Here is a 27500-nt window from a genome sequence, read left to right on the forward strand (position 1 = left end):
TCTCTGTGCATAAAATTGCATTATAGCAGTCCTTCTCAAATAGTGGGGCAGGCCCCCCCTGGGGTGACGCGATGCGATGCCAGTGTGACCTCGGGGGACATGTTTTTTTTGCCGTACTAGAATATAATAAAGCGTATGTAGCACTTGGCCTCACTGAAACCACGTTAGGAGACAAGGAAAGACCAGTGTGTTGTTTTCTTTATTGTTAATAAACTTCCAATGTCATGCAGAGGTAAAGCAGTGTTGGCGTTAACACACTTTTTGTGTCTTTTTACGCATTGAAATCAGAAAGGACGCGAAATTACGGAAGTCCGCACGTCCCCATGACGCGGATTTCAACTTTTTTTTTTTTTTTTACCAATTATCGCTTTTCGTTGTTTTGTTTTGTTAAAGTTAAAGTTAAAGTTAAAGTACCAATGATTGTCACACACACACTAGGTGTGGTGAAATTTGTACTCTGCATTTGACCCATCCCCTTGTTCACCCCCTGGGAGGTGAGGGGAGCAGTGGGCAGCAGCGGTGCCGCGCCCGGGAATCCTTTTTGGTGATTAAACCCACAATTCCAACCCTTGATGCTGAGTGCCAAGCAGGGAGGTAATGAGTCCCATTTTTTTATAGTCTTTGGTATGACTCGGCCGGGGTTTGAACTCACAACCTACCGATCTCAGGGCGGACACTCTAACCACTAGGCCACTGAGTAGTCTGTTTATATTAAGACAGGTCAAATGATTAATTATTGGTCCACTTCAAAGTAATGCACTTTCCGGTACAATTTCTTAAATTTTGATTCGCTGAAAGTTTTATCGATCACAAATACTGCATTTCCGGTATTAGGACTCCCGCGTGTTATTGTTTTCATCATGGCGAGAAATAAACCCAAGAAGCGACGCTTCAATGAAAAGTGGCTTCAGCAAATGGCTCACTTATGAAGATGGAAAGATGTTTTGCACGCTGTGGGGGGGTGTGGCCTGCGGACCTGCAGCGGAGCGGGGTGTGCCAGGACCGGCTGCGAGATCAGCGACAGGTGCGTAGATGGCCCACCTGGGCCTGCTTGTCTAATCACCTGTCGCTCTGTTAAAAGGCAGCAGCCGGGGAGGAGAGGGGAGTTGGAGCACGAGCGAGAGCGAGAGCAAGACAGACAACGACAAACCAATTGCTGAAAAGCAGACCAATTTATTGAAAAATAAACAGTATTGTAAACCTGGACCAGACTGTCATGTCAATACTTGGCGGTCCGAAGAACCCGGAGGAGAGAAACCTCCACACACGGCATGTAAACGGGCTAAAAAAAAGAACACCTTTACGACCGGGTGCACTGATTTTCAAAGATCCAGCCTCACCAGGCACCAAGAAACACCCTTCAATTTGGGTCCCTACAGTTCCGCTCTTTGGTCGGAATGACGAGGCCGTCGATATATTACAACTCTTTATTTATGTTTTCCACAAAGCCAAGGGGCTTCCACCATGCTATTAACACTCCTGAACATGCCAGCGCTCCCTCTCCTAACTTGCACACTCACTTACATACCTCACTTACCCCCCATATACTGCCATTCTTAAAGGGGAACACACAGCTTATCCAAGCTTATCCATCTCCAAGCCAGAGATGAAATGCTCGAGGCATTGAGTGCCACTGTATTATTTATTTATTTATTTATTTATTTATTTATTCTTATTTTATTTTTTTAATGAATTTATTAATCAATCAACAAAACAATACACAACAACACCACAACAATGCAATCCAATTCCAAAACCAAACCCGTCCCAGCAACATTAAGAACAACAACAAACAGAGCAATTGAGGACACACAAATCCAAATGTAGTGAAACAAAAATGAACATTATCGACAACAGCATCTGCCACTGTATTAGATGACATTGAAACTAACTTGCAAAATTCTAAGTTTGTTGGCATTATTTGCCATGAAAGTGTAGATGTGGCGGCTTTTAAACGACCGACGATCTACATACAGGTGAGAATAATCAATTAAATTTGTCATATGCATGTATGCCCTGGCACACTATTATCATAATTTCATGACCGAAGCAAAAAACTTTTTACACTTTTATACTGAAATAAACACACCTCCAACTTATTAAATAAAAATATAGGAAAAAAATACCGGCAGCGGTAAAGTTTAGATCCATGAAGTAAAGAAGAAAGTGAATGAATGTTTATAACTGAATACATTTATTTTCTTTTGTATTATTTTTTTTAATGGATTAAGTAACATTTATGACAACCTTTTTCCCAAACACAATATAGAATGTGAGATATGACAGGATAATGCATACATTTATCATTTGTTTTCAAAAAAGTGGGACGCCTAAAATGTACTGTGGGACCCCATTTTTATGACTTAATTTTCAAAATGGGATCCCATGGACAGAAAGGCGAGAAACACTTTTTATTTCAACTGTATTTCCCGTCAAAAGCTAAAAGACCGACTTCACAGTTCCTGTCTTCACAATAAAAGTGCTGCTCCATGCTGCCTGTGCTAACAAAATAAGAGTCTTCGAAAACTAGCGCGAACAAGCTAGCAAGCCACAGGGTTTGCCGTCAATGTATTTCTTGTAAAGTGTTTAAAAAGGAGTACGGAAGCTGGACAAATAAGATGCCAAAAACCAACCACTTTCATGTGGTGTTGGACAGAAAGGAGGACTTTTTTTCTCCTCCATTTGAAAATGCGGACGTAATCAGCACTACTGTCTGATTCCAATCAATGCGAGACATCAGAATCAGGTAATATTATTACGGATCATTCTCCTGCCACCTCTCTTTCTGCTGTACGCTCTGCTGAGCGCACCTCGGGACACGCCCACGGGTGTTCCCCTCCGGCTGCGGTCGTGCCTCTGCGCGGCTGCATACAATCATCAATCAACACACCTGCCCCTGATGAGAGACCTGCCTTCTTAAGCCAGCGCGTCTTGTGGTCAGTGCCAGAACGTAGCTACTTGTACCAGTACAGTTAGCCTATTACGTTTCCATCCTTCCTTGTGCTCATTGTTTCCTGTGTTGTGTTGTCATCTAGCTTCCCGTCTTCCTTCCCCGTTGTCTAGCTGTGTGTCTCGTCTTCCCGTATCCCCTCTGGACTCCCGACTGCCTCTCTGGATCTCAACCTCACGCCTGCCCTCTGACCACGACGCCTCGCTCCAGACAACCTTTCGCCTGTCTTTGGACTTCCGAGCCTGCCTGTCCCTATCTGGACTTCCGCCTCGATTCCAACATGCACCTTCAACACCCTCTGGTAACAACCCACATATACTTACCTCACATAATCACACTGCATTAATTTGGATTATGCACACACCTCACGTACATTCCTTTGTGTTAATAAACCCGCTGACAGCTAACGACGTCACTGTCTTCCTGCCGTCTCCTTCTCCTGCTGTACCGTTACAAACACACCAACTAATATTCTTGTCTTCATGAAAGAAAGGAATCTATATGTTAAACATGCTTGTATTTTGTACACCTTTAACATGTGAACAAAAACAGCAAAATAAATAAATAAATATGTGTATATGAGGTAGATCACCTCGACTTGGTATGTATTTTCAAGTATTTCTTATATCCATCCATCCATCCATTTTCTACCGCTTATTCCCTTTGGGGTCGCGGGGGGCGCTGGAGCCTATCTCAGCTACAATCGGGCGGAAGGCGGGGTACACCCTGGACAAGTATATATATATATATATATATATATATATATGTATATATATATATATATATACATATACATAAATATATATATATATATATATATATATATATATATGTATGTACATATATATAAATATATATATAAATAATCCGTTCATGAATGAGTATATCCGTTCAGCCACCGTGTTCAATGGAGAAGTCTGATCTACAAAATGTGCAGGCAGCATACCCCTTCCCCTTCGAGCTGTCCTGGATGAACTGAAATTATTTTTTCTAATCATTTTGGAACTTGCAAGCATACTTCTTCTTCTTACTTGTCGTCGCCATGTCTCTTCTTCGTCCTTCTGCTTCGTCTCTGTTATGTTTTTGGACATTACTACTTGCCGTAGTTTTGAAGCAGTGCATGATGGGATTTCAGATGTTGTGTGTCAGTGTATTAACGTGCCGGCTGGAATAAACACACACTGAGAAATAGCTCCGTGCCTGCCTACTTTATGGGTTATAGATAAACCTATGGATAACGGAGACATATATAATAGTCTCCTTTTCAGGTGAGAGAGGACGCTAAAGGCAGTGCCTTTAAGGCACGCCCCCAATATTGTTGTCTGGGTGGAAATCGGGAGAAATTCGGGAGAATGGTTGCCCTGGGAGATTTTCGGGAGGGGCACTGAAATTCGGGAGTCTCCCGGGAAAATCGGGAGGGTTGGCAAGTATGGTCAGCCGAATGACAAAGACTATTTCCTAGCGAGAAAACCCACCGTAGTCTATACAACACTGCCATCTAATGTCTTGGAATTGCAACTGCAGCAAAGTCTCCTACATAATTCTTGCAAATGAGACTCAGAAGTGTAAGAAAAGATACAACAACTGGAAAGCATAGTTATCATTATCAACTTCATGTTACAGGAAAAATACATGTTATTTTATCATTAAGCAAATTAACATTTATTAAAACATGAACACACACAAAAAGTACTAAAATTTGGTACAGGTACCAATTCCCATGTACCAGGTGTGAAAATGTGAAAGCGACCTCACCTTCCCATTTTGTACTCATTTGGAAGATAGCCCAGATGTTGAGCCAGCACCAACACACCATCAGCAGGTTCTCCTCTCCAGTGTGGCCAGGTGGCAGGACACAGAGCTTTGTACCTGTTCAATGCAACAAACAGATGCTTGGTTTAGCAAATACTAGATAGTCATACCCCATGTCCAAGTTGTGTGCCGCTTCACACCTCTGTAAAAAGACCTCATACTTTCGCCTGTAAGCGAAACCGGCGCGTCTCACTCTCAGGTGCTCCATCAGGCCCAAGTACTTGACCTGGTGTCTGATCAGGGCTTCGTCAAACTGTCCTGTCCGATCGAGAAGACAGAATGAAAACATCCACACCTTTTTTAAAAGAGATTTTGGATGAAAACATACACAAAGTACCTGGCTTCTTTGACTCGTTGGATTTAAGACAACGTATGTACCAGGCATTTTTAGCCATGAGGATCTCTGTCAGCTTCAGCAGGCTGCTCTTAAACTGGGCGGCCACCTACACACACACACACGCACACACACACGCACACACACACACACACGCACGAACACACACACAGCATGAGCCTCATAATACCAGTTCTACTGTTCATCTGTCACGTGCACATGGCTTGAAGATGAGTTGTCACATTGTCATTGACAGTAGTTACTTCTCCATCAGTTAACACTGCCTTGGTCAGCCATGTACAACTTACTGTTTCTGGTCTACGCCGGCTTTCCGGGTCCATGGAGGAGAAGCACTGTTTGACGATGGCGTTTTTAGATTGACATATCAGCTGGGAGAAGGTGGGGACACCACGGAAATAAACCATGAGGTTGCTTTGAATTGAATTATCACATATTATCAATACAGTACAGTACAGTAGAACCTCCAAAGTCAGACACTTAAAAAGTGGAAAAATGTGCCTCAAAAATCAAAAGGCAAAAAAGTGTAGTGACAACCATAGAACCACTGCTCAGTGCAATATGTAGCAACTAGAAAATTCCCGCGGAAATGTTGATGGGCCTCCTATCTGTGCCTTGGACCTCTGGCCAAAATGATGTATTATTGTTTTTATTCTTTATCACAACAATGGATTCTGTTTGACTTTGAAGATGCCACTGTGAAAGGACAAAAAAATGAAGTTCATTACTTACATCTTTGATATTTCTGTATAAGAGGTCATTATTTTTGTCCAGAAAACCTGTAATAGATAATACATTAAAAAGTCTGTTTGAAAATGAATTGAATATTTGAGGAACATTAAGCCATAGACTTTCTTTAATTTACCCACAACACAGTAGGTGACCTCCCCGGCATAATGCAAGAGACGAAAATCTCCTCTTTCCAGCGTCCTGCGTGTCTTCTTGTCCGCCAGCTTGTGTCTGCAATCAGAGAGGACAAGAAAGATGATGAAGAGTTTCTTTTCAGCTCACTCACATTTCTAGAGGGAATGTCCCCTAAAAGGACCCATATCGTCCACATGACCCACTTTGTATGTAAATGTATATATATATATATATATATATATATATATATATATATATATATATATATATATATTTAACTGTAAATATATACATATATACACACATATATATATATACATATATATGTAAATATATACATACATATATACATGTATGCATATATTATATACACATACTGTATTAATATATATATATATATATATATATATATATATATATATATATATATATATATATATATATACATATATGCATATATATATATATACATACTGAATATATGGATATATATACATACATATATACATACACATGTATATGTATATATGTATGTATATATATCCATATATACAGTATGTGTATATATATATGCATATATGTATATATGTATGTATATACATACATATATACATACACATGTATATGTATATGTATATGTATATATGTATGTATATATATGCATGAATGTATATAAATAAATATATATATATATATACTTAAATGTAAATATATACATATATAGACATATATGCATGTGTATATATATACACAGTATATTTATATATAGGCGAGGTTTCTGTGGTTTATCCGTTATACAGTGCTCAATACCTGGGTAGAGCGGAATATACGTTAGGTCAGGAAAAAACACAAAGGCTATTTCATATATAAACATATGTTATATACATTTATTCATATATATATTTATTCATATATATATATATATATATATATATATATATATATATATATATATATATATATATATATATATATATATATACATATATATGTTTAAAGTGACATATATATGTATATTTATTCATTGATATACATATACATACATATATACTGTATATACATACACATATATCAATATATATACTGTATATATATACATATATTCACATACATACATATAAATATATATATACATTTATATATATAAATATATCTACATATATATATACACACACATATATATACATATGTATATAAATATATATACACATATCTATACATATATAGACATATATCCTATATATATATACGTATATACAAATTAAAAAAAAAAAAAAAAAAAAATATATATATATATATATATATATATATATATATATATATATATATATATATATATATATATATATAAGAAGCAAGTGTACTATAATAATGGCTCATTACTGAAGACGCATGAAAATTATATAAATAGTTCAACATGACGTGAACTCACGAGACAAAATGAGGATGATTGCCCATCTTCTCCTCCAGTCTCTCCAGGAAAGTGAGGTCTGTCGCATCTCCTGGTCTGAGACACTCTTCATCCTTCAGTGTCACAACAGAGTCAGTATTAGCGCCCGATAGTATCTTTTCTTACCGACAAATCCAACATGGAGATATTTTATGTTCATACCAGGATTGAAATAATCCCCCTGTGTCGCTCCTCGACCAGGTCGCAGATGATCTTGTTGTTGAAGAACTGCACCGGCTCCCACTGATGAAACAGACTGTGAATGGAAGTCCATTCAACACCACGTCGACGTGAACGCACATTTTCATTTAGGCTTGAATGACCTCAATATCCTCCGCCTCGTATTCCTCCTGCTCTGCCTTGAGTGTGAGCTGGATGAAAAGTTGCTGCAGCTTCTCATTGCAGTAGTTGATGCAGAATTGCTCAAAACTGAAAAGTCACAAAAAGTGCAGTAAAATATATGTAAAGTGAATTACTGTAACGTTCTCTCCAACAATCATAATTATATATGTCATATTAATAATCTGGAATGCTAGTTTTGTCACAGACTGGTGTAATATCTTTAGTCTGTATTTAATCATTGATTTCGAAAACATTTACTGTATTATATTCTCCTAAATGTTAAAACTATATAAAGCTCTTTGCTTTTAGCTTAATGTACATATTGAATTGTATATATTTTTTTCAAATCCAAAAGTACATGCAAAAATGGTCATATTTTTTTACACTTTAAATGAGTCAGTCGTTTAAACCTATAATTTAGCCTTTACATATACGTATCAAATAGTACTTACATTTTGGGGGGTTTGATCCTTGAAAGGCCAAAATGTGTACATAACTGTACATTACATGTATGTTGGAAAACATTAAGGGGAAAATGGAAAGGATATACATAACATACATAATACTGTTTGTATTTGCTAATTATGATGATGTTAGTGATGATGGCGATTATTTTCTTAAATTATTATCATTGTTGTTTTTTTGTTGTTAGATAACATGACTATTATAGTAATATCATTATTGTTACTATTGTATTTATTATCATTATTACTAGTAGTACTATTATCATTGTTTTTAATTGTATTATATTGCACTTGTTTAAATTTTACTATTACAGTATAATCATTATTAGTGTTATCATTATTATTATCATTACTACTATTATCCTTGTTATTATATTTTATCATGACAATGTTATTATTACTATTATTATTATATATTATTGTCATTATCATCATCATATTTTACATTAATAGGTTTATTTATCATTATTATACATTACTTTATTCCTATCATTGTTATTATATTTTCTTATTATTATATTTAACTACTACAATATTACTATTATTGTTATTATGGGTAGGCAACAACTTAGATTTCCATGCATTTCTACGGTGTCGGAAGAAACATCCCACAACGAAGTGGTTTTACATAATGTTCATTATCCACAGAAACAAAAAAATAAAATAATAAGACTTTATATGGTATTATATTGATGATATTGTGTATGATAAAAAATATAACACTGTACACATTTATCATTTAAGTAGCAAACCAGTCTTGCAAAAATGGTCAAAAGTGTTTTGCTGCATGATTTAAATGGGTAAAAGTAGTGCCATCTGGTGTACAAATGGCAGTACTGCAAATTAAAATCTTAATATAACGGATTGCACTCATTTGTGTTAAGATGTAGGCCAACGTGACATACAGTACCTGTTAACATTAAAAACCTCAAAACCATAAATGTCCAAAAGGCCAATGACAGTTTTTCTTGAAGGATCCTGAAATGTGATAAAAGTGGAGTGAATCGCCTTCAATGGTTAATTTGACACTTTTCACTAACTCACAGTGTTCTCAATGGACTCGTTGATCCTGTTGACCAGCCAGGTAAAGGTGTGTCCATAGATGGCCTTGGCCAGGGCATCTCTCACATAGATGGCGTGATCGATAGTAAACGGGGAGAACACCTTGACACACAGTACAGTGGTAACAATAACAATAGTCATAATAATATTTCAAAGACAAGAAGTTGATGTCAGGGTCACACCTGATCAGATTTTGCTTCTATCTTCCTGTATGTCAGACCTTCTTGGAGACGGTGAGAGTCAACTCCAAGAAGCTGTGATGATGGCAAACAACTAAGATTATTGTTGTTTTTAAAATCATGACATTCGATGCACATGTTCTTACATTTGAGACCCAGCGCAGCTCTGCATTGTTGTTGTTGAGTGTGGCCCGGCCTTTATCGTCAGAGTCAAACTTCACATTACCCAGGTGAAGAACACTTGCAATAATCCCAAATAAGTGCTGCACACAAGAGTTATTTGTGATTTGAAAAGGATTTCACCTTTTAAAATGTGACTTTCTTTTGACTTTCAGAGGGATCACCTAACTTACATTGGTGTTGATTGCATCAATGTCAATGACTTCAAGTGCATTTTTAACGGACTTCCAGTCGTTGTTGTCGTTGATGGAAGGCACGATGGCGCAATCTCCCTGTCAGAGAGTTAACAAAGTGATCCAAAGTGCACTTACAATAAAACGATCGCAGAGATGCACACAGGGGCTTTGCACCAAACTCTGGGCCCCATACACAAGACTGAACGGCCCCTATTCCTCCCTTGGAATGCATAAAAAAACAACCAATTATAGCATGAATTTGGTTAAAACCAGCTCTTTAAAACAGATTTAAAAAAAAAACTTAATTCTATTTTAGACCTTAGTTTTAAAGATGAAATTAACATATCTAGAACATATACAGTACAAATACATATATGTATACATACATACATATATATATATATATATATATATATATATATATATATATATATATATATATATATATATATATATATATATATATATATATATATATATATATATATATATATATATTTATATACACACACACACATACATATATATATGTATATACATGTATATTCATACATACACACGCATACATATATATATATATATATATGCATATACATATACATGTATATTTATATATACACACATACATATATATGTATATACATATATACGTATATATATATGTATATAGATATACATATATATACACACATACATATATATGTATATACATATATACGTATATATATGTATATAGATATACATATATATATTTACATATATACACATATATACACATATTACATCTACATACATACACATATATACGTTTGTACATATACATATACACACACAAACATATATATATACATATATACACATATATATATATATATATATATATATATATATATATATATATATATATATATATATATATATATATATACATATACATATATATATATATATATATATATATATATATATATATATATATATATATATATATATATATATATATATATATATATATATACATACATATACATACATAGATATATATATACATACATACATAGATATATATACATACATATATATGTATATATATACAGTGTCATGTTAAAAATCAGAAATAAAAGAATAAGACCAGGGAATTTTGTCAGACAATTATCAGTCAGTCACTCCTCTGTTACACAGAAATCCTGTTGTTATCATGCCATATACAGTAAACACAGTATATGTGTGTATACTGTGTGTGTGTAGATATGTATACATATACATATACATATATATATATATATATATATATATATATATATATATATATATATATATATACGCATATATATATATATATATATATATATATATATATATATATATATATATATATATATATATATATATATATATATAAAATATATACTTTTTATGTATATTTTATTTAAGTGCAAAAAAAATTCAATATAAAGTGGCCAGAATATGAATTTAAATGATGATATGACCTGTCATTATTCACTTAAATATGATTATAAATCTGTTTTTTATACTTTACATATCTAAATGACAGAAAAAGCTTTGACATTCTACAAAAGCTGAGGTCCCCGGTACTACATCCCCACTTCCCTCTGGACACTCCTGGATTTACGTACCTGTGTGAGGTAGCTGTAACGCTGGCAATCCCTGTCCAGGCCCAGCTGGTGCAGAAGGTCCTCCGATCCTCCCTGCAGGAGCTGGTAGAAAATATGGAAGTTTCTCTCGCCGTGATTCTGATGCACCACCCTCGACTTCTCCAGCAGGTAGTTCAGGATGTGGCCGCCCACTGCATCACCCTGTTAGGGCACAGAAGTACAGTACTTACACAAAGAACATATTCAACGAAGTTGTTTTAGGGGCCATGTTCAGATACGTTTGATTTTGGTCTATTTGATTAGTCAGAGTTAAAGGAGCACACTGTTTTAAGGACTTTCTAGTCAAAGCTCATTTTATGACAGCACTGTAGTTAGTGTTTTTAAAAATATGCAGCAAAAATCTGAGTCTCTCACAAGTTTATTTTAACTGACCCCATGTGCCACCAGCTGAATAGCCCAAATGATGAAAAAGAGAGGACCTAAAATGGAACCTTGAGGAACACCACTTGTATAACTAAAGAAGTTGAACAAATGACTACTGACTGCATCTGAAATAAACAAACTACGGCAACACCTTAGTTATATATATCACAAAATTGCAGTTGCCAAAAATGGGAGGACTTAAAGGGGTGCTTTGAGGAACGCCTACATTATGTACATTACAAGTTCGGACCCCAGTGTTCAATTTTTGCTAGCAAGGTTAAAAAGTAAGGATGCAAGGATCTGCCAATGTGTTTACAGTGGTCCAAGTTCCTCTACAACAGGAGCACTTTAGTGTTTTTAGAAATTTGCTGCAAAAATGTTTGTCTCACAAGTTTTGAACTTGTGAGACAAGTTCAAAAGTATGGTGTCATTCCTGGGTCGGATTTGGCCCCCAGGTGGCGAGTTGAATAGTACTGCCCTTTACGGTCCAGTGGATAGATTTCTATTTAGATTACATTTTTTTGGTTGTAGTTTGTAGTAGTGCAGAATAACACTTTATTTAAAAACGATTTATTTTTTACCGTGAAAACACAATACTGAGGTACCTCAACTTTAAAGTGTTTTGAGATAAGAGCTGTCTCCCGGCTAATTGTCATGCTTTCGGTTGCAAACAAATATTTAAGTTACAGGCATCAACGCCATTAGTGGGTGTAGCAAATGTCACAATGAAACCCATAAGTTCTGCCGAAAACATCTGGTTTTACTTGCTAACATTAGCTTCTAGCTAGAGATGTGAAGTTAAGTGAATTATATTTATATAGCGCTTTTCTCTAGTGACTCAAAGCGCTTTTACATAGTGAAACCCAATATCTAAGTTACATTTAAACCAGTGTGGGTGGCACTGGGAGCAGTTGGGTAAAGTGTCTTGCCCAAGGACACAACGGTAGTGACTACGATGGCGGAAGTGGGGATCGAACCTGCAACCCTCAAGTTGCTGGCACGGCCACTCTACCAACCGAGCTTTACCGCCCCAATATGGATGGACATAACTTAAGGAAGAAAGTGAGTGTGAAAGACAGTGCTGAGAATAGGCAGTGTATGATATTCATTGAAATAGAGAAAAATCATCAAAAACATAACTAAGTGGTAAAATAATGTCTAATTGCCGGACATTTACACATGAAAATATAAAAAAGCTGCTCATGATGTGTTTGATGGAGAATCAACTTGAAGGATTGTAGATGTCCACTCTCCTAGGTAAATGCTGTCCATTCTTATTACAGTACTTCATAAAGTTATCATAGTTTTTGGTAGTACATTATATTGTTTTTGTACAATATTTTATTATCTCAAAGTTTGTTTTTCTTTTTAAAAGGTTGTTTTGGGCAGGGTAACTAAATTGATTTAAATTAATTTCAATGGGCAGCGTTGATTTGAGGTACAGGTGTTTTTTTTTTATTTTGCCCATTGTTTACAATCATTATGAAAGACATTGCATTCTAACTCGTAAATAAACGTAAAAAGAAGTCTGCTTACAACTGAGCCAACGAGAGGTCCTTTATTCCACCCATAAAACCCAATAAAAAAACATCCAAAAAGGTCCAACAATACTTATTTTACATTTCCTGATTTGAATATTAACCCAGTGTTAGTGATATTGATATTGTTATTATAAGCGCTAACGCAGACGAACTATTTATAGCGGCGCTGCTTCCTCGCAAAAGTTTATTGCAGATCATAAATCATGTCTCTCATTTGGATAGTAGAAGGACGAAGACGTAATCCGACAAGTTGGGACACTTTGGCATCCAGAACGACACGAAAAGATGTTTCACCCCCCTTTTCGAGGATTATGAGTCATTCTTCGTCCAAACGGGACTATAACAAGATTCTAACAGTCGACATCTTAATGACAGCAGACATCGCACAGTAAGTGATGGTTTATTATGTTTGTAGTCTCTCATGAAGTCTGCAGTGAGTAACAATCAGTGATGAAGACAAAAAAAACGATTGTTGTGGTGCGTTTTTTAAATTAATGTGCAGTGTATGTTATAAATGGTTGATTTATATAGGCTAGTAAGGTAAAGTTTTGTACCTGACAAGTTCAACACACATATAACAGGTCACAGATGACGTCACGCTAACATCACATGACACCTCTGATGAAGGCTACAGAAGCAAGGTAGCCGAAACTTGTCAGGTACAAAACTTTACCTTACTAGCCTATATAAATCAACCATTTATAAATACACATCAGTAGGCTAAATTAACCTCTTCAACACTGTGCAGTATATGCTTAAAATGATCAAAATACGTAAATATTAAATGTTATTATAAATTTGCCCGTTACTACATTCCATATTATATACACATTACATCATGTGTATAAAACCTCAATGTAGGTGTTTATGCACCTCCATTTCTTTCCCACTGGATGCTCCCCTTTCCTCTCCCTTATCTCTCCTGCTTGCTTCTTTGTCTTGTCTTGTCTTAACTTTCTTGTTGCCTCTTTTTGCACAGCTCACCAAATCTAAACATTGGAACTATTTAACTGACCTCAACAAAATTGACAAGATCTTGGGTTTGGGGTAACCTGCTTGTCGTGACGGAGCGGTTGTTGCTGGACACACGATGGAATCTCGGGAGAAGGAGTGCCGCGTGCCTGGCGACTCTTCCAATTACGACAACAGGACATCTGCTGATTGGAGTAAACGTTGCTCTGGTTTGTCGACAGATTGAAAGTTGCTGGCAGTCTTCAAAGTACCCCAAAGCTGCCACAAATGATTGGAGGATGCGGGAAGAACTGTGGACACTTTGTGATTTGGATAACATCGGACTGTCTGCCCCGCAGGATGAATTTTGGATCAGTCATAGACAATTTAGAGTGAAAAGCTAATTTTATTTTCACTCGCATACAAAACATTCTAACTTGGATTGTTTCCCTGGCTTCGAGACTCTCCTGAAGGACAGTGCAGCAAAGACACAACAAACTCCCTTCTTGTCTCTCATGGACACACACCTGTTGACTTCGGACTAGCGACTGCACGACATCAAGGCCGCGGAACAGAGACACGCGGCAGGCTTACACACACATTCATCCACGAAAATATACGCCACACACACATACCCCGACCCCCATCCAACGCCCTTGACGTGAATCCCTTAGGGGTGATGGACGGATGGGAAGCGCTTGAAGAGCTGCAGCCAGCCACCGTAGCCCCCACTCCCTCCCCTCTGTTGGCAAGTCTCGAGATGGATATTGTAATATGTATATGTGCTTTGCTATGAAGGTTTTTTCCCAGTCTAGATTGTATTTTTTTACTCATCCTTCCCCAGCGTTGACCTTTTCCCCATCTTTTACGGGGCGGGGCGCCTTGTGGCGACCCATCAGCGTTCCTGTTCTGTAACCCTGTACACTGTTTGTTTGTCTAATCTTGAACGGATATGTGCTGAAAACCTGATGGCTGCTGGTTAGCGCCTTGCATGGCAGCTCCCGCCATCAGTGTGTGAATGTGTGTGAATGGGTGAATGTGGAAATACTGTCAAAGCGCTTTGAGTACCTTGAAGGTAGAAAAGCGCTATACAAGTATAACCCATTTATCATTTATTTATAAAACAAAGTGTTGTTGTACTTGTGCAATGACAATAAAGACCTACCTACCAATATGCTTTTAAAGGCTTTTATAAGCAGAATAGAGCGACTCCAATAGGCTCCATTGTAAACTGACTTTTGATCGCATGTATTTAATATTTAGAATGCATAACAAAATAAAAACATATCTGTCATGTCTGTGTGATCATGTTTTGTTTTAGTCATGTTCGGTTTTGTTTTTGGACTCTTTGTGCACTTTTGTTTGTTTTGTCACCATAGCAACCCATTAATTTTCACCTGTCATGTCACGCACCTGTTTCACGTTTTGAGTCACGCACCTGTTTTCACTGATCATGTCACTGCTATTTAAGCCGGTCTGTTTCTGTTGTTCGTCCTGGTGACATTATCTATCCTATCCATCCATACTACCTCTGCTACCCATGAGATTCCTGTTTATTATAGTTCATACTTCATGCCATGCCACAGTAAGTGTTTTTGTTTTGTGTTCATAGTTAATTGCCTTTGTGCTAGTCTTTTGTTTTCATTAGTCAAGTTTGTTCTCCGCCATTGTGCGCGCCTTTTGTTTGCTTCCTTTTTTGTAGTTTGTTAGTGTTATAAATAAATATGTACTTACATTCACGCCTTGCCCGCGCCAACTTTCCTTTGCACTCCGGGAAAACACAACACCCCAAAGTCCACGTTTTGACAATATCTGTTTTTGTCTTACATAAGGATTGTGAATGATAGGCAAAATTCCCCAAAAAGTGCAGTTACCCTTTAAAAGCTATGTCACAGAACCAAGTAAGTTGAGGTACTATGGTACTTGGCAATTAAAAATGTTATATTAACCCATAAAACCTTATATATTGCCATTTAAAACACTATATTTATTTGTCATGAAAAAGCTCAGTATATTACTTAAAAAATATGTATTTTTGATCATCTTTGCGTGTATACATTAACGTCCGCAGCCAAGAGGAGCTTTTGTAACCTGTTTTATTGTAATATTCATACCAATATATGTACCCTATTTTTCGGACTATAAGTCGCAGTTTTTTTCATAGTTTGGCCGGGGTGCAACATATACTGAGGAGCGACTTATGTGTGAAATTATTAACACATTACCGTAAAATATCAAATAATATTATTTAGCTCATTCACGTAAGAGACTAGACGTATAAGATTTCATGGGATTTAGCGATTAGGAGTGACAGATTGTTTGGTAAACGTATAGCATGTTCTATATGTTATAGTTATTTGAATGACTCTTAACATAATATGTTACGTTAACATACCAGGCACGTTCTCAGTTGGTTATTTATGCGTCATATAACGTACACTTATTCAGCCTGTTGTTCACTATTCTTAATTTATTTTAAATTGCCTTTCAAATGTCTATTCTTGGTGTTGGGTTTTATCAAATAAATTTCCCCCAAAAATGTGACTTATACTCCAGTGCGACTTATATATGTTTTTTCCTTCTTTATTATGCATTTTCGGCCGGTGCGACTTATACTCCGGAGCGACTTATACTCCAAAAAAATACGGTATGTATTTATTTGAAGAAGGGGTCGGTTAGAGATGAGGCCTGCATGTTTTACTCATACTTTTTTAGGAATATGTACTACCACCTTATTTATGGAGAGTCAAATGGGACAAAATTAAATAAATACATATTTAAATTATTACTTCAAAGTCTCATTACTTTATTATAATTAGACTTTTATTTATTAAATGCGTTAATTTATTTAATGTAAAATATATTTAACTATAAATTGGGTTTTATCAAATACATTTCACCAAATAATGCGACTTATACTCCAGTGCGACTTATACAGTGTATATGTTGTTTTCCTTTATTATGCATTTTCGGCCGGTGTGACTTATACTCCGAAAAATATAGTATTTATGCATCAAATATAATGTAAATGTAGAATGCTTCTGACCTCATCTTACCTCACTATTGAATTGAATGTCCATATACTTCCCGAAGCGGCTTGAGTTGTCATTCTTTAGTGTTTTGGCATTCCCAAAAGCCTGCAGAGAGACACAATCCAATTATTCATGCAAGCCTGACCTGTTTTTTGGAACGTCATCCCAGCATAATGAAGTGTTGTTAAGTGGAGTGACAGACCTCCAGGACAGGGTTGGACATGAGCATCTTGTCCCTGACGGTGTTTAGTAGAGCGGTGCTCGGACAGCTGACCGCGTAATACTGTAGAATCTTTTTGGAGGCCTCCGTCTTCCCTGCTCCGCTCTCCCCCGAGATGAGGATGAAGTGATTGCTGAACTCGGCAAGCATAGCGTGGTAGGCGTTGTCTGCCAGAGCGTAACTGGGGTCGTACGGCGAGCACGATGCGAGGTGAATCATATAGTGGTCGGTATTTATCAAACATGCACCACTCTGTACTCACATGTGTGGTGGAAGCTCAAAGAAGTTGACCCCCATATAAACGTCCATCTGTTGCTTGTTGAAGATATCCAACTCTTTATAGGGGTTTACCGACACCAGTAAAGTTCCAATGTAGGTCTGGAAGAGTACATCAAATAATATGCAACATTTATTAACCCTCGCGGTATATTGAGGACTTTTTTGTCCTTTCAGGTTATTTTTTTGTGACTCTGAATTAATGATTTTTTTCCCAAGAGTTAGAATTTTAATATGTCTACTTCAAATGATGTCATACATCAACGATACACTGGAAAATAATGTTAGCTCAGTTCAGTAGCACCAGGACAAAAAAGTCCTTAGAGAGTTAAGAATGTCCTTCTCATTCCAATGCGTTTTCTTTATTGTTATGACTATTGTAGATTGTAACCGAAAGCATCAAAACTATGACACCTGTGAAGTGAAAACCATTTCAGTTGACTACCTCTTGAAGCTCATTGAGAGAATGCCAAGAGTGTGCAAAGCAGTAATCAGAGCAAAGGGTGGCTATTTTGAAGAAACTAGAATATAAAACATGTTTTCAGTTGTTTCACCTTTTTTTGTTAAGTACATAACTCCACATGTGTTCATTCATAGTTTTGATGCCTATATATATATATTAGAGATGTCCGATAATGGCTTTTTTGCCGATATCCGATATTCCGATATTGTCCAACTCTTAATTACCGATTCTGATATCAACCGATACCGTTATATACGGTCGTGGAATTAACACATTATTATGCCTAATTTTGTTGTGATGCCCCGCTGGATGCATTAAACCAGTGGTTCTCAAATGGGGGTACGCGTACCCTTGGGGGTACTTGAAGGTGTGCCAAGGGGTACGTTAATTTTTTTTTAAATATTCTAAAAATAGCAACAATTCAAAAATCCTTTATAAATATATTTATTGAATAATACTTCAACAAAATATGAATGTAAGTTCATAAACTGAACATCAAATCAAGTAGGCTATTCCATTCATTACAATGCAACAATGCAATATTCAGTGTTGACAGCTAGATTTTTTGTGGACATGTTCCATAAATATTGATGTTAAAGATTTATTTTTTTGTGAAGAAATGTTTAAAATTAAGTTCATGAATCCAGATGGATCTCTATTACAATCCCCAAAGAGGGATTGTATTAGAGATTGGGGTTCGGGTTGATGATTACTTCTATGTGTAGAAATCTTTACTTATAATTGAATCACTTCTTTATTTTTCAACAAGTTTTTAGTTATTTTTATATCTTTTTTTCCAAATAGTTCAAGAAAGACCACTACAAATGAGTAATATTTTGCACTGTTATACAATTTAATAAATCAGAAACTGATGACATAGTGCTGTATTTTACTTCTTTATCTCTTTTTTTTCAACCAAAAATGCTTTGCTCTGACTAGGGGGTACTTGAATTTAAAAAATGTTCACAGGGGGTACATCACTGAAAAAAGGTTGAGAACCACTGCATTAAACATTGTAACAAGGTTTACCAAAATAAGAGAACAACTTCAACTCAAGTTATGGAAAAAAGTGCCAATATGGCACTGCCATATTTATTATTGAAGTCACAAAGTGCATTATTTTTTTTAACATGCCTCAAAACAGCAGCTTGGAATTTGCGACATGCTCTCCCTGAGATAATCCTAAAACCCACTACAACTATGTGAAATGCTATACTTTGACTTTCACAAAGTGCATTATTTTTTACTTTTTTTAAACATGCCTCAAAACAACAGCGACAAAAACAATGAAGGCACACAGATTCAGTCCAGAGTATACTAGACTACATCCGTGTTTTACCGGATATGCACCGCTCCGTACAGCGGCGTTTTAAAAAGTCATTAATTTTACTTTTTGAAACCGATACTGATAATTTCCGATATTACATTTTAAAGCATTTATCGGCAGGCCGATATTATCGGACATCTCTAATATATATATATATATACACATACTGTTATACAGTGCTCAATACCGGGGGTAGAGCGGAATGTACGTTAGGTCAGGAAAAAACAGTGGCTATTTCATCCCTACAAGCCTGTTTCGCAGGTTTCTCTGCAGAGAATAATAATATAGATATGTATTAGAGCTGTTTATATATTATATGGGAAATGTTGTTAGAATGTAGTTAAAGTATTGATTTTGAATCGAGAATTGTTTTGAATCCTAAATTGATTTTGAATCGAATCGTTACTCCCAAGAATCGAATCGCATCGAATAGTGTGGTGCCCAAAGATTCACAGCCCTACTAATAGGGGGCTCCAAATAAATTATGCTTAAGGCTTACATTTTTTATACATTCTGAACTCCCTTAGGACTTTTTTGTCCTGGTGCAATTGACTATTTAATTATTCCCCTCTGTACCAGTGATACATGGTAGAATTTTAAAGACAAATCAAAAAATGTAACATGAAAAAAGATTTGAAGCATTCCAAGTAACACAACCAAATGGAACAAAAAATTACCTAAAAGGACGAACGAGTCCCCAATATACTGAGAGGATTAGTTAATGCTGCATGTTGTATGATTTATTCTTTTAGACCTACTTTTGTTATTGAAATTATGTATACCCCATCACAGTGATTCTCAAACTGTAGTACAAGAACCGAAAGAAACACTTAAATATTCGAACACAGTGTTACTGTTCAAACTTAATATACTTGTTTAATAAAACATCTAACTTGTTTTTAATGAATATTTAGGCCTACTGCGTTACTGTACGTTCATGTTGGTCATTACTTGGAGAGCCAAGTGTTTTCTGAGGTGGTACTTGGTGAAAAAAGTTTGACAACCACTGCACTCGAGGGTTCGAACATGACATTGTAAAAAGCTGCACAAACATTAGAAAGTGGTAATCCTTACATAAATGAGATCCTTGCTGAAGCGCTTCTTGAGGTTGCTGAGGAAAGCTGCCTCTGTGGTTTCATCCAAAAGGACAAAGTCCTGAATGCCAACCTGGTCCCTGGCAGTGAGGGCACCCTCCATGTCCAGTTCAACCTGTGAAAGACCAGACTTGTGACCGGCCATGCTTGAAAAGAAGAAGAATACTGTTTGTCCTGCAACAAGTGCTTGAATGTGACATTCAATCAATCAATCAATCAATCTTTATTTATATAGCCCTAAATCACAAGTGTCTCAAAGGGCTGCACAAGCCACAACGACATCCTCGGTACAAAGCCCACATAAGGGCAAGGAAAAACTCACCCCAGTGGGACGTCGATGTGAATGACTATGAGAAACCTTGGAGAGGACCGCATATGTGGGTAACCCCCCCCCCCCTCTAGGGGAGACCGAAAGCAATGGATGTCGAGTGGGTCTGACATAATATTGTGAGAGTCCAGTCCATAGTGGATCCAACATAATAGTAAGAGTCCAGTCCATAGTGGGGCCAGCAGGACACCATCCCGAGCGGAGACGGGTCAGCAGCAGACATTGTGCAAGTCATGTCTTGTAAGTAATTTCATTTTGATCAATACATGACTCCTGCTTGTGGGATAAATCACTAAAAACACAGTTTTAAGGTAGTCTAACATGATCATTATTGTGCATCAACTATCCAGTATGCAGAATGAATGTATGTACTTTAGAAAAGTACTGCAAAGTCTTGTTGCACATTCTCTGTGTTGTCTATTTCTGCTGATTTTGCTGTGATGATTACAATTTGTTATGGATTTTATTTTTATATTGGCAATTTGATTACTTATTAACCTTGATTTGCGGCGGCATTTAAAAAAAAAAAAAAGGTGCGGCAAAAGGTGTGATAGTTTCCAGAACATTGTCAAAGATAAAAAATGTAAAATATAATTTGAGGGGTAAATTGATTTTAAAGCATACAAATCTTAAAAGTATGCATGTCAGTTTGCTGGGTGACTCAATGGAATCAATGAGGCCAAGAAATTAAACAAAGCAATAACATCGTTCAATTAAAAGGATATATGAAAAATATATTTTTGATCGGTACAGCAACATATTTTAAAGCTGTATTGTATATATGGATGTAATTAGATATATAATGGTAAATGGGTTATACTTGTATAGTGCTTTTCTACCTTCAAGGTACTCAAAGCGCTTTGACAGTATTTCCACATTCACCCATTCACACACTGATGGTGGGAGCTGCCATGCAAGGCACTAACCACGACCCATCAGGAGCAAGAGTGAAGTGTCCTGCTCAAGGACACAACGGACGTGACAAGGTTGGTAGAAGGTGGGAATTGAACCAGGAACCCTCAGGTTGCTGGCATGGCCACTCTTCCAACTGCGCCATGCCTTCCCCATTATATATATATATATATATATATATATATATATATATATATATATATATATATATATATATATATATATATATATATATATATATATATATATATATATATATATATATATATATATATATATATATATATATTTAAGTTAAAGTTAAAGTACCAATGATTGTCACACACACACACTAGGTGTGGCAAAATTATTCTCTGCATTTGACCCATCACCCTTGATCACCCCCTGGGAGGTGAGGTGAGCAGTGAGCAGCAGCGGTGGCCGCGCCCGGGAATCATTTTTGTGATTTATTATATATATATATATATATATATATATATATATATATATATATATATATATATATATATATATATATATATATATATATATATATAATAAATATATATATATATATATATATATATATATATATATATATATATATATATATATATATATATATAGATTATATATATTTTTTTTTTACATATCAGGTGATTATGTATTGTATTGTTTGAAAATCAGATTATTATTTCTGAGTGACTGGGCAGGCAGGATATTAAACGTTTTGCTTTTTCCTGCTTCTTTTATGGACACACAAAATGGTGTTTTTTTTCATTTTTCTGTTATTTCTGTTGCTTTGTATTGGAGACACTCTTTTTCTTCTTTGAATTGTGTAGATAAGAGCATTTCAAAAAAGAGCAAAAACGTATTCTCTTAAATTCCAATTACATCCCCTTATGATTTTAATAATTTGTAGTCAGTGTTTTTGTTACCTCTACCCCCAAAAACTCAGGATTTCAACAAATCTAACAAAAGGTGCATTTTAAATTAAACGTTTTTTGACCAGTGACAAAAATGTACCAGTCCCCTAACGATCTTGTAGGTCTTTTTTGAGATGCCTGAATTTGCAGAAGTTAAATTAGCAATTGTCTCTATTGGCTTTTGAATGGACGCGGCCCCGATGCTGCTAAACCAAACTAAAAATGATTACTACCGACAGGCTAATTCACCGCTGAGTAAAAGTGTAGCAGAAACAAAGTATCGTGTATTTTCCCAGCTATATAGCGCACCAATTTATACCAATTTTAGCCGCACCAAACTTTAAGCCATAGATATATACCGGCACCAAAGATTTTGTAGATGTTTATTAACATATCCTCAGTGTTTCCAAACGGTGGCTCAAACAAAACAGAAGTTATCGTCATGGACCCACTGGCTGTGGAAGCTAGCTCTTCAATTAGCAAAACAGACTCAATAACTCCGTTTTGGTAAGCTTACAAAACTTAAAACAGTACAATAATAATGTCATTGTAAGTTAATAATACTAACAGACACACGTGTTAGCATATTCGCTAATGCTAACAACTCTAGCTTGATTACATTACCATAGCACGTACAAATATGTATGAAAACACTCCTACCGACATCACACATGGGACGGTTTGGTAAGTATGAATTGTTTTAGTCATATTGTAAAACTTACAAACGTTGCTTGGAGCGATAAACGGTTATACTTCTGGAACAGGAAGTACATTTTCAACCCGCAGCACCTAAAAGTCTAAAAGATGGCGCCAAAGCACAAACAATACCACACCTTTTCAGTGTCTCTGTCTGTGTAATATGAAAACTGTTTGCCGACTACAAAACATTATGGCTAGGGATGTCCGATAATGGCTTTTTGCCGATATCCGATATTCCGATATTGTCCAACTCTTTAATTACCGATACCGATATCAACCAATACCGATATCAACCGATACCGATATATACACATTATTATGCCTAATTTGGACAACCAGGTATGGTGAAGATAAGGTCCTTTTTTAAAAAAAAATAAAAAAAAAATAAGATAAATAAATTGAATAAAAAAGAAAGTAAAACAATATAAAAACAGTTCCATAGAAACTAGTAATTAATGAAAATGAGTAAAATTAACTGTTAAAGGTTAGTACTATTAGTGGAACAGCAGCACGCACAATTATGTGTGCTTACGGACTGTATCCCTTGCAGACTGTATTGATATATATTGATATATAATGTAGGAACCAGAATATTAATAACAGAAAGAAACAACCCTTTTGTGTGAATGAGTGTAAATGGGGGAGGGAGGTTTTTTGGGTTGGTGCACTAATTGTAAGTGTATCTTGTGTTTTTTATGTTGATTTAATAAAAAAATAAACGATACCGATAATGTAAAAAAAACGATACCGATATTTTCCGATATTACATTTTAAAGCATTTATCGGCTGATATTATCAGACATCTCTAATTATGGCCGTCAGCAAAGAAAAATACGCAAATAATCTGCACCGTTTTACAGGCCGCAGGATTCAAAGCGTTGGAAGAAAGTAGTGGCTTAGAGTCAGGGAAATACGGTAATTATATCGATGAGGTCATTCAGTCCATTTAAATTCAACTTGCAGAGCACAACAACCACCTTGATGATCAGCTACTAAAGAGACCGGTCGCCATAATAATGTGTCACTAAACTGCGTTTAGTGGCGATGTACACTTTTTGGAAGAAACAGCAAGTGTGACACTTTATGTGAAAGGCCGAGAATGCAAATGTCCCTCTATATGTTGAACTTGTAAAGGAATGTTTGAATGGCTCCCCGGGGGATGCTGAAGCTACAAAAAGCAGCAAAGGTTAAAAAAAACCCACAAACACAATCCCTCAATTAGTTCTATTGACAGGTCCAGTCTGGCTTTGAGGCAAGCCTCTTGTGTTTGTGCAGAACCTAATGATTGTCCCTCGTGTTTCAGTAGGACCGTTGCATCGAGCAAACACAACACACTGTGCCAATAGGACCAAAAAAAGAAACATTCAATAAGCATAGTGGGAAAAATTCCACCAATCTGTTTTGCATTCTCAGCACCAACACTTGCACCAAAAGCTTTTGTTGGTTTTGTATTTTCTCCTCTCTTTTGGACGTCCTTTGATTCTCACTTCTCTGGGCAAAAACATTAAAAAAAAAAGATAATCCATTGGATCTAATTGACACAAAGCCCTCCCCCCTCCTCTCCCGTGGCCCCCTATCCTTCGCCTATGGCCCCCGGTTTCTTCTGAGAAAGGCCCGAGTGTTTTTGTCCTGTAAATACCACGAAGCGGAGACAAAAAAGATGTCTTTAAAATGCAGTCTACAATCCATTACACATATTCTCCCTGCATATCCATTCAGTAATTATTCATTAGAAAACATTTAACGTCACAATGAATTTCACACTAGGCAGTCGAAACACAATGGAGGAGATTTGGCCTATTTTGGGGGTGAGGACTTTGGGAGGGGAGGGGCTGTACGGAGGAATGGTGAAGGCGAAGGCCGGCGGGGTGATGGGTGCACTTATTTGTCTGATCTGAGAAGCGCTGAAACGGGGCCGTCTTGAGACTAAATAGTGCAGTAACGGTCTGTGCCCCGCTGCTTGCTGTGACACTCATTTAGGGCGCCCTCGGGGGGGAACAATAGAGGCTTGTTCTGAGCTATCCTGTGCTGTAATTTGGACTTCATTGGACAGAAGAGGCTAGTCAGATGTTTTTTCTACACCCCCCCCCACCTGTCAGCCCCTGCACCCTTAAATGCTCTCACCCCTACTCCTGGACAAAACCCACCCCCTCCCCCCCTACACCCCCGTGTCCCCACCAATAACCCCTCAGCCGCCCCGCCACACCCACTTTAAGCCAATGAGACAGGTGAACAATATCATTGAAGGAACCCTTTTTGGGACGTCAGAATCAATCTGCTGATGCGATGGGGGGGTGGGGGGTGGGCAATACCGGTGTCGGGTATCTATGACACCCTCTTTCTTCGTGAGAAGAGACTTCTTTAGGGGCGGCGCAGGCAAACAATACGGTGGGACAGCGTGACTTAGGGGTCTGCCATACAGTATTATCAGAATAACGTAGACAGATAAGCTCCTGTCAGGAGGATGATTCGCAAATTCATGCGAATGTTTTTTTTGGGCTTTCATTCGGCACTGAAAAGAATAGTTTTTTTTCTTTGGACTGGGTTGCCTTTAATAAAGAGACACAAAGTGATTCGCCAGTGGAGACTACAAAGTCCATCCCAATGTGTCACTTCCAAGTTAATTCTATACATTACCCCCATAGGAAATCATGTTAAAGTACCACTGATAGTCACAGGTGTGGTGGAATTACCCTCTGCATTTGACCCATCCCCTTGTTCCAACCCCTGGGAGGTGAGGGGAGCAGTGAGCAGCAGCGGTGGCCACGCTCGGGAATCATTTTGGTGATTTAGCCCCCAACTCCAACCCTTGATGCTGAGTGCCAAGCAGGGAGGTAATGGGTCCCATTTTTATAGTCTTTAGACTTAGACTTAGACTCGGACAAACTTTAATGATCCACAAGTGAAATTGTTCAACACAGTAGCTCAGTTACAATGATGGAAAGTGTAAGGATGGAAAGGACAATGCAGGTATAAATAGACTAATATAGCGATAAAAAATCTAGCATATATATGAACATATACATAATATGTGTACAGAATAATATATATACAGATATATTATATTATGTCTATAACATATATACAATATATACAATATACAATATATACAACACATGTACAATATTACAGTATATACAGTATATGTGACAGCAGCAGCATAAAATACAGAGTAGATCATACTTGCCAACCCTCCCGGATTTTCCGTGAGACTCCCAAAATTCAGCGCCTCTCCCGAAAACCTCCCGGGACAAATTTTCTCCCGAAAATCTCCCGAAATTCAGGCGGAGCTGGAGGCCACGCCCCCTCCAGCTCCATGCGGACCTGAGTCCGCTTTCCCACGATATAAACAGTGTGCCTGCCCAATCACGTTATAACTGTAGAGTGATCGAGGGCGAGTTCTTGGTTTTTTTATGTGGGTTTATTGTTAGGCAGTTTCATTAACGTCCTCTCAGCGCGGCAACAACACACAACAACAGCAGTCATGTTTTTGTCTACCGTAAAGCAGTTCGTCTGCGGTAAACAGCAATGTTGTGACACTCTTAAACAGGACAATACTGCCATCTATAACATCAATAACATATACGGCTTTTAGAGAGTGCAGTGCACAACTGCGCACACAACAAGGAGACGAAGCAGAAGAACGAGGAAGATACAGCCATGGCGACGCCGACGACGAGTAAGATGAAGAAATACGCTTTGTTGCATCTTTCCTGCCTGAGTCCGGCGATTTGTTGCAAATCTTGCTTTATTGATTGCTTGCACACAGCCAATCCAACACAAAACAAACTAGTCCCCGCCCGCACTCACGCTACCGCTCCCTCTCTTCTCTCGCCCACACACTCACTGACGTCACTCACCTCACATGCTCACCTATTAAAG

At 36.9% G+C, this 27500-nt stretch overlaps 1 protein-coding gene across 1 annotated transcript in view; it reads right to left on the bottom strand.

The window, feature by feature from the left end:
* myo1ha (myosin IHa) overlaps positions 1-27500 on the bottom strand; it is a 45410-nt gene that overhangs the window by 10225 nt on the left and 7685 nt on the right. The window contains exons 2-20 of the mRNA XM_061986412.1: positions 20755-20889; positions 17877-17992; positions 17597-17795; positions 17419-17499; positions 11469-11648; positions 9829-9927; positions 9622-9738; positions 9479-9550; positions 9279-9398; positions 9145-9212; positions 7752-7857; positions 7591-7671; positions 7411-7502; positions 5980-6074; positions 5847-5893; positions 5405-5485; positions 5100-5205; positions 4903-5020; positions 4706-4819 (exon numbers count right to left, since the gene is read on the bottom strand). Of these exons, the coding sequence (XP_061842396.1) occupies positions 4706-4819; positions 4903-5020; positions 5100-5205; positions 5405-5485; positions 5847-5893; positions 5980-6074; positions 7411-7502; positions 7591-7671; positions 7752-7857; positions 9145-9212; positions 9279-9398; positions 9479-9550; positions 9622-9738; positions 9829-9927; positions 11469-11648; positions 17419-17499; positions 17597-17795; positions 17877-17992; positions 20755-20889 (2027 nt within the window). The remainder of the gene's footprint in view (positions 1-4705; positions 4820-4902; positions 5021-5099; positions 5206-5404; positions 5486-5846; positions 5894-5979; positions 6075-7410; positions 7503-7590; positions 7672-7751; positions 7858-9144; positions 9213-9278; positions 9399-9478; positions 9551-9621; positions 9739-9828; positions 9928-11468; positions 11649-17418; positions 17500-17596; positions 17796-17876; positions 17993-20754; positions 20890-27500) is intronic.

Source organism: Nerophis lumbriciformis, linkage group LG12 (genome assembly GCF_033978685.3).
Source record: "Nerophis lumbriciformis linkage group LG12, RoL_Nlum_v2.1, whole genome shotgun sequence".
Classification (NCBI taxonomy): Eukaryota; Metazoa; Chordata; class Actinopteri; order Syngnathiformes; family Syngnathidae; genus Nerophis; species Nerophis lumbriciformis.